This window comes from Pygocentrus nattereri, chromosome 12, assembly GCF_015220715.1.
Source record: "Pygocentrus nattereri isolate fPygNat1 chromosome 12, fPygNat1.pri, whole genome shotgun sequence".
NCBI classification, from domain to species: Eukaryota; Metazoa; Chordata; class Actinopteri; order Characiformes; family Serrasalmidae; genus Pygocentrus; species Pygocentrus nattereri.
The window spans coordinates 37615172-37624250 of record NC_051222.1 but is presented as its reverse complement, the minus strand read 5'-3'; the positions used below and the strand labels follow the sequence as shown (position 1 = coordinate 37624250).

The following is a 9079-nucleotide window of genomic DNA, read 5'->3' as shown; positions in this document are numbered from 1 at the left end:
GTTTTTCTGGTCAGATTTTCCTGTCTGTCACTGGGCCAGACTCTCCCCCAACAGGAAATAGGATTAGCTGGACAGTTTAGTGGTCAGAGAACAGTGCCTGAGAGTGCAGAGGTGCTGGCTCTTTCACTGGCCTTTATACACACACACACAGGCTAAGTGCTGGGTACACTCAACTCTGTCTGCTGCCCGGATTTACCCTCTTAATCTCCAACAGTGCAGCCGTTTAGAGGCAGAGGACACCGGAGCACCTTCAGCATCAGGGTTCTTAAGCAGCCAGGCAAGGAAACGCCAGCCCTCTCCTTCAGCTGTGACGACGGGTTCTCCCAAGCTTCGCAAGTTCATCAGAGCTTCAGCCCGAAAGCTGAATCCAAAGATTTCCTCGGAAAGGTGTCGAAACGAAAGGTGAGAGGGTGAGAACTGCACCCATAATCCATTCTGTGGACTATTTCAGCCGTGCTTATCGGGGGCTGCGGCTAAGTGCTTTTTGTGAGCAAGATTACTGTAGGAGCTTGTTTAGCTGGGACTGTAAACACGACGGCGCCTTATTTATCAGGGGCCTGTACAGAATGTGCTGCAGTATTGCCCTATTACAGGGGTGTCCAGTCTTACCCTCAAAGAACTGGTGTGGCTGCAGGTTTTCACGCCGAGCAAGCTGGAGCTCACCTGATTCTACTTGTTGTTTAATCAGTTGGTCTCAGTCTTCAAAGGTTCCAATAGGTGACCTCCTGCAGCCAAACTGGTCCTCAGTGCATAAGACTGGACGCCCCTGCTCTATAATATACAAACCACGGGCACTTTGTTTTAACCCCTTACACTTTAAAGGCCTGTAATTCTGTGTCGTGCTCTCATAGCTGCATAATTTACCCATTAGGTTTATAATAGTTACTGAAAAATTTCTAGTAGAAAAATGATGATAGTTAATAATTCATAATAAATACTGAATAAGTCATAGTAATAATAATTGATACTCAATAATTGAGTATTTCAGTCATAATAAATAAATATATATAAATATAAATATATTGTAGTAAATATAAGTTATTAGATATTGATTATGGATGCTGCAGTATTTGTAGTAGAAACCTAGTAATTCATAGTCAATACTGAATAATTCATATTAATCACGGAATATTTTTTAGGAGATATTGAACAATTCACTGTCGATGCTGAATAATTCATAGTACTTAATAATTCATCATAGATACTGAATAATTCATAGTAGTTGTTCAATAATTCTTGGTTTCTAAATATTGACTATAGATCATGAATAATTCATAGCAGACACTGAATAATATATCATAGTTACTGAAAAATCATAGTAGATACTGAAAAATTTATTGTTTTTACTATAGAATGTTAATTAGTTAGAGAATATTATGAATTTATGGCAGATACTGAATAATTTGTAGCAGAAACTGATTCACAAATGGGTGCTCATGGGTCTAAAAATGAACTCATGTCTGCAGTTGATAAGTGAAGAATAAATCGAAGAACAATACAGGAACATTTTCTGTGTAAACAAACTAAAAGTTTTGCAAACCATTATGTAGGGATTGACTGCAGGTGAAATGTGGGGCTGGATTTGGGGGGAAAAAACTGAAAACACATCAGTAGACAAAAGGACCTTAAAGCACAGTGCAGTGATTAGACGTTGATTAGTAGATTGTCTACTGTCACACGTCATATTTACAGAATTCCGGGTTCTTATGTCTCTTGTTGTCTTAGCAGAACTTGCCATGGTAGACCTCTTCTTGGGCAAAGTCCTGGTGAAGAACAACAAGGACAAGGATGAGCTGGACACGGAGCGCGAGATCATCCTGCGCCTCCAGAACCGGATCCTCATGCTGTTCTTCGGCTCGGGCGACTGTGAGAGATGTCAGGACTTCGCCCCCACACTCAAAGCCTTCTTCAAAAAACTGACGGATGAGTTCTACGTGGAGCGCTCGGCACAGCTGGTGCTGCTCTACATCTCTCTGGACACCTCGGAGGATCAGCAGGAGAAGTTCCTGAAGGAGCTGCCCAAACGCTGCTTGTTCCTGCCCTATGAGGACCCCTACAGGAAGTACGAGAACAATGCTTGATGATGTGTAGTTGATGGTTTCCACTGGTCATCATACAATGAAATGCAACCAATTATTGGTTAAAATTGGGAATGACCTTCTTATTGGTTACTGGCTGGTACCTCCATATGTTCCAGGAGTTAGAAGGAATAGTTTGGTGAAAAAATCTAATTTGTGCAGTTTTTTTTAATGTTATCACAAATGTAGTTCATCAGCCAAGACATGTTTGGTTTCTGATGTCTGGTTTCTCGTTTTGCACATTTGCCTCCATGTGGAGTTTTTTAGTTATCTCTACTAGACTTGATTTTGTGGTTTCTGACACTGTATGACACTCTGTTACCTATAAAGATGGACAAACGTTATCCAAAATTCTGGCTTCAAGGTGGCTGTTTGACTTGGTTGATCAACTTCATTTGATAATCAAGAAAATCAGCTATTTCTTTGTTATATAATATATATAAAATACTTTATAACCCATACTCACCTCGACATATTGAATTAAACACAGGGCAGTTCAGCCCTGATACCGGAGATCTGATCTTCAGGGTTTAGGTCCATCTTATCATAGTAGTTACTATTAGAGCTACGCTATTGGTGAGTTCTCAGCAACGTCCATAACAAGGCATCTTTAATAGTGTGTCCTTGGCCACACTCACATTCAGACACTCGTGTTTTGGAGGAGAAAAGTATAACATACTGTAACGTTTACAGCTGAAACATGAAAAGGAGACCCATCAATTGCAAAAGTCATTGTGCTTTATTAACCAGCTGTCGTTGGCCACAGCTACACTGTGTACAAATGCTGAACTTTCTCACAATAGCCTCACTACATCTTATCCCTTAGGCATCAGAGCCACACTGATCCAGAGAAATAAACGAAGAGACCAGTCACTGGTTACAATATGAATGCGAAAGCTTGTGAAGTTCAGCATGGTGCCTGTTTGTGGAGAAAGTCCTGCCCTGTGACGTGTGATCAGAAAGCAGACGTTCGTGGTTCAAAAACAAAGGTAAAGTTTTCCTAGGGGAGAGGCAGAGAGGAGTCAAAAAACAGGCATTGGTCAGGTCCAGGACAATCCATACAAAAATAGAAGCAAGAATAAAAAGAAACGGCAAGAGAAGGCAAAATCCACAAAAACAGGCGGAGAGTCAAAACCAAAGTAGCAAACAAATCAGGCGTAGGTACCTGCACTTTGTACAGCACTTTGGCCAACTGACGTCGTTTTTAAATGTGCTTCATAAATAAATTTGGCATTGACATTGACAAAAGGGGAAGTCCAAAAGCAGGGTCGAGAGAAATCACGGGCAGGACAAGTCATACATGAAGAAAACACACACAGGAAAGAATGCCCAGTAAGTCTCCAAAGAAAACAGTACTTCGCGAAGACCTGAACTAAAGCCCGGGCTTATATCTATCCAAAACAGTCACATGACATTGTTGCACAGCTGTGAAGAATCAGTATTCAGGTGATCTGGATCGCTGATAGGTCAAAGGTGTTGTGTCCTGGTCATGTGATCTTGCTAAGGACCTTGGGGAATGGCGTCCGAGTCAGACAACAATAGGGAAGGAAACAGCTCCTCCTCATGAGTCCACAACAGATTCTGGGAATTGCAGTCCGTATCCAGCTACATGCCCTATGATAAAAAACGGAGAAGGGTCGACAATATTTCACTGCTAGTGGAAGCCCCCTTTTCCCCATGGTGGTGATCTGCACTATTCCACTTTACTGGTGATTTCAAATCTACTTTTCAAAGTGGAATTTGACCCTCAGGTTCAAGTGTTTTGGTCTCTCCCCTTTGAAAGACATAGGAATCTGGTCTTGTATGACTGGGAATCAGTGAACAGACTTTCCTACATTGTTAGAAATGAAGGTTCTGCTCAGGTACATTTTTCATTCATCAAAGTACAAACAGTGTAAAAGTTCCCTCAAAGGTTCTACAGCAGTTCTAAGGTCTGATTGTGGAGCTTAAATCAGTTCCTCCAGGTGAAAAGTTGAACACTCTCGATAATTAATCTCAAATATGACCAAAAATGTCATGTTTGACTGAATTGTTGGCCTTCGTGTGTTCCTGGTCATCCCTCGAAGAAATGTAACGGATAACAGAATATTGATTTCTATATTTAAATAAACAGTTAACCAAGTACTCATATTCCTAGATTTAATCCCAATATTGCTCTCAGGTTATCTGTGCTTTTACATGCATGTACGCCTGTCTATTATGCCTGTTGTGGTGTTATCATCACTGTAATGTTGGGGCATATTTCAGTGAGAGTTCATGCCTAGTACCCAGTACCAGACTCATGTACCAGTACCAGTACCAGTTCATGTGTGGTTTCTCTGTCACAGGGAGCTGGGGGTGATGTTTGAGGTGGAGGACCTGCCCACGGTTGTGGTCCTGCGGCCTGACTGCTCGGTCCTGTCTCCGAACGCCGTGAAGGAAATCTGCACGCTCGGGCCGGACTGCTTCCGCAACTGGCAGGAAGGGGCTGAGCTCATCGACAGGAACTTCATGATGAACGAGGAGTTCGACGACAGCAATATGCGCAGCATGACGGACCCCATCCGCCGGCTCAAATACAAGGTGGAGGACAAGAAGAAAAAGAAGAAGAAAGACGATGATGATGACGACGATGACAATGACGGAGGTGGAGGGCCTTGGGGTTGAGACTGATATGGCGACACCGAAATCTTCCTCTGCACTCAGAAACTCGAAGCTTGTCAATCAGCTACAGCTCAGTTTGGGATTGGCTGCCTGTCTTGGATTAGACCAACCGATTGGTTGATTGATCTGCCAGAAATGCTTCTGTTTAACATTAGCATTAGCAGTCAGACGTTAAGGGTTTATACTAAACATACTGCTAATATGAGGCTATAGGGAAATGTAGCACTATGGTGGAGCAGCCTTACTGGAAAAATAAAAGAACAGCCGACTGGACAAAGACTTGTGAAAGGTGGTCAGAAACAGGTTCCAGTGGCTGGCCTTTCCTGCAGATGTTTACGTGTTAGATCATACACACAAAACTTTAGAGTACATTGGTCTATATTTATTGTCACTGCATAGATGAATAGATCATGTATTTCTTTTCTTTTTTAAAAATCAGCAAATATAATTCAGAGTTTCTGCTGTTTTCTGTTCAGTGGGTTCTCCGAAATGTACTCTGAATGTGAAGTTACCTTGATCAGAATTTCTAAGCAGGTACCTTGTAGGATGTGGGATTAGCATTTTTCACAGTCAACTATTCACCCTTTAAGGCCAACTTCTCAGAGCTGTTGTTGCATTTGATGTACAAAGAATGTAATACATACAAAGCCAAAAATGTCTTTCATAAACTGGACAAGAGAACTCATGAAAAGCAACATAAAAATAAACTCGTATCCAAGCCGAACTATACTCTGAATGAGCTTGCACACTAACTAACGATGAAAGGAGCCTCATGCATATTTTATACAGTTATAGGAAAAACAGCAGCGCACAGAAAGCTCAGATTCTACACACTGGCTATGTTTAGATGCCAATCTGATTCTAGATTAAGACCCTGGTACTTACATGCAGATCTACTCAACAATCTTATGAAAATCTTTGTTTACATGCATACAAGTAATCAGATATAAGATTACATGCATGCATAGAGCGCCATTTAATGTGGACATTACTGAGCATCATGGGAGTCCAGTCAGAGTGAGATGAGCAGAAATGTGTTAGCTGAGTTTTCAGTTGGTACACTTTTGTCTTTAAATTGCTTTAAAATGATTCAGGAAAATGTTGTTCACACATCCCTATTCAAGAATATGCGAGAAGAGGACGTTGCATCCTGCAACGTTCTGAGCCTATCCATCCGTCCTAGAACTGTTTTTAAGTCTTCTAAAGTTTGAAGCGTGAACCTCGTCTCCTCTGCAGACCAGTTTTGAACTTGACTTGAACTTTCCGATAGGGAATGTAATTGGATACAGGTGTTTACACTATTCTTCTTCTGTTTAACAGATTATTTGTAGGATTACCCACCTCGTTTAGTTGGATAGAAATTGTATTTCGAATCGGACTAATCTATTCTGATTGAGGTGTTTACATGGACATATTCCATTCAGACTGAGCTGTTAGTTGGATTATTAACAGATTATAATCAGATTATTAGCAGATTATCAGGCTGCATGTAAACATGGCTACTTTGACATACACATGCCATCATTTCTCTACCAGCTGATTGAGTTGAAGGGCCCAAATTCTCAGAATGGATTGATGTTTAACCCATCAAAGTCCCATGCTTGTTACATACACTCTTTTAAAAAGTTGGATCTTCAAGGGTTCTTTAGTAAAGAAAATGGTTCTTTATGTCAGTTCTTGGGTTATAAAAGTGTGTAGTAAAACGCTGGGCCTGCCAGTGGGCCCTGGCCATTTAAAGGGTTAATGTATCATGTCAAAAAAAGGAATTATTACTCAAGTTGACCAACATTTGCTTTACTTTTCAGTTAAAAGTTTTTTTAGATCACACCTTCTGCTTTCTGTACTGTTCAGCTAAGGATTTAGGCCAGTATTTAAACAGATCCGTGAGTTTTAGTTTTAGAGATTTAGGAAGAGCGGGTGGATTACCCTCAGCAGTGCAGATTTGGTCTGACAGGTTCGCGAGTCAATGTCAGGATTAGACTAGTGGTCACTGTGGAGAACAGTGGAAAAGGATATAGTGACCAATTAAATCACACGGAAACAAAACTTAAATGATACATTTTAACATATAATATTGCTTTATTATATATCATATATTAACAAAACACCAATCATTAATATGACAAGTGTTTCCAGACTTTTACAGTGCTTCCAGAAAGTATTCACAGCGCCTTCACTGTTTCCAGATTTAAAGCCTTATTCCAAAATGGATTAAATTCTACAAAGAATACCCAATAATGACAAAGTGAAAAAAGTTTGTTTGAATGTTTTGCAAATTTATTCAAAATAAAAACAGAAAAAAATCACATGTACATAAGTATCACAGCCTTTGCTCAGTACTTTGTTGAAGCACCTTTGGCAGAAATTACAGCCTCAGGACTTTTTGAGTATGATGCTACAAGCTTGGCACCTATTTCTAGGCAGATTCTCTCATTCTTCTTTGCAGAACCTCTCAAGCTCCATCAGGTTGGATGAGGAGCGCTGGTGCACAGCCATTTTCAGATCTCTCCAGAGATGTTCAATCGGGTTGAAGTCTGGGCTCTGGCTGAGCCACTCAAGAACATTCACAGAGTTGTCCAGAAGCCGCTCCTTTGTCATCTTGGCTGTGTGCTTAGGGTCGTTGTCCTGTTGGAAGATGAACCTTCACCCCAATCTGAGGTTCAGAGTGCTTTGGAGCAGGTTTTCTTCAAGAATGTCTCTGTACATTGCTGCATTCATCTTCCCCTCCAATCTGACTAATCTCCCAGTTCCTGCTGCTGAAAAACAACCCCACAGCATGATGCTGCCACCACCATGCTTCACTGTAGGGATGGTATTGGCCAGGTGATGAGCGGTGCCTGGTTTCCTCCAGACATGACGCTTGGCATTCAGGCCAAAGAGTTAAATTTTTGTTTCATCAGACCAGAATTTTGTTTCTCATGGTCTGAGTGTCTAATTTGAAAGAAAATTTACTTCAATTAAAGTTGACTTAATTTTGAAAGTAGTAAACTTAATCATGCAAGTAGTAATGTATCTTCATTATGTTAAGTAGTCAAATTAATTTTGCAGGTAAAGTCAACTTTCCAAATGTGGACAAAAAACATCTTTTGCATGGTAACTAAATTTGGCAAAACAGTTAACTTAATTTTGCAAGTCAACTCACTTTTGCAAGTAGTCAATTTAATTGTGCAAGTAGTCAACTTAATTTTGCAAGTAAATTTATCTTAATTTTGCAAGTAGTCAACTTAATTTAATATTGCAAGCCAATTTAATTTGGCAAGCAAATGAAAACCATCTTTTTCAAGTCAATTTAATTTTGCAAGTAAAATCAATTTAAATTTGCAAGTATTCAACTAATTTTGCAAGTAAATGTATCTTAATGTTGCAAGTAGTCAACTTAATTTTGCAAGTCAACTTAATTTTGCCAGTAAATGAAAACCATCTTTTGCAAGTCAGTTTCATTTAGCAAATAAGTTAACTTATTTTTGAATGTAAAATCAATTTTGTAAGTAAAGTCAACTTAATTTTGCAAATCAGCTTAATTTGCACATCAACTTAATTGTGCAAGTAGTCAACTTAGTTTTGAAAATTAACATTATTTTGCAAGTACAGTCGTTGTAATTTTGCAAGTAGTCAACTTATTGTGCAAGCAAAGTCAACTTAACTTTCCAAGTGAACAGAATTTAAGCATTTCTCGAGTTATTCTGTTCTGTGTGCAGAGACCACTGGTAGGGTTTCTCTCCAGCATCTGATGCGCTGTGAGGTACGTCGAGCGACTGAAAGTTTTACCGCACTGGCTGCACCTGTAAGGCTTCACTTCCAGATGCGTCCTCTGGTGGTTTTTAGGGTTTGAGGGGTGGGAGAACTTCTTCCCACACTACGAGCACTCGTAAGGCTTCTCTCCAGTGTGCGTCCTGTTGTCGGTTTTGAGGTCGCTCAACCGCACCAACGTCATCACACTCGGGGCACTGGTAGGGTCTCTCTCCGGTGTGTATCCTCAGGTGGTTGGTGAGGCTCGCAGAGTGAGTGAACGTCTCCTCGCACTGAGAGCACTGGTAAGGCTTTTCTTTGATCTGCGTCCTTTGGTGGTATTTGGTGCATGGCACAGAGTTCTGTGCTCAACTCTGTTCCATCTTTCTGGCGATCTACAGTGACTCTGTGTTTCTAACAGTACCTGAGCTCAGGACCGTCTTTCTCTCTAACCTACTGGTAACTAGCAAAGATACTTTCTCTAGATGGACAAAGCACTTCTTGTAAGTCACTCTGGATAAGAGCGTCTGCTAAACTCTGTAAATGTATTTGAAGTTATCTTACCTCAGACAAGTCTCACCACACCCAGGGTTGCCAGATTACTATTGTAGTTTCCAGCCTAAAAATGC

At 40.6% G+C, this 9079-nt stretch overlaps 1 protein-coding gene across 2 annotated transcripts; it reads left to right on the top strand.

The window, feature by feature from the left end:
* Positions 1 to 80: 80 nt before the first annotated feature.
* nxnl1 (nucleoredoxin like 1) lies at positions 81 to 5450 on the top strand. Of its 2 annotated transcripts, none has more exons than XM_017682976.2 (3): positions 81 to 402; positions 1729 to 2062; positions 4406 to 5450. In XM_017682976.2, exons 2-3 carry the CDS (start codon positions 1737 to 1739, stop codon positions 4722 to 4724), a joined length of 645 nt encoding a protein of 214 aa, XP_017538465.1. In that variant the 5' UTR covers positions 81 to 402; positions 1729 to 1736; the 3' UTR covers positions 4725 to 5450. The 2 variants fall into 2 exon arrangements, with proteins under 2 accessions (XP_017538465.1, XP_017538467.1); XM_017682978.2 differs by having other exon boundaries at positions 1726 to 2062.
* The last annotated feature ends 3629 nt before the right edge of the window (positions 5451 to 9079 follow it).

What these genes read in the sequence shown, in the direction of transcription:
- nxnl1 (XM_017682976.2), top strand. Translation starts at nt 1,737, where the DNA reads ATGGTAGACCTCTTCTTGGGCAAAGTCCTGGTGAAGAACAACAAGGAC. An exon ending in TATGAGGACCCCTACAGGAA is followed by an intron (nt 2,063 to 4,405) that starts GTACGAGAACAA and finishes TCTCTGTCACAG; the next exon opens with GGAGCTGGGGGTGATGTTTG.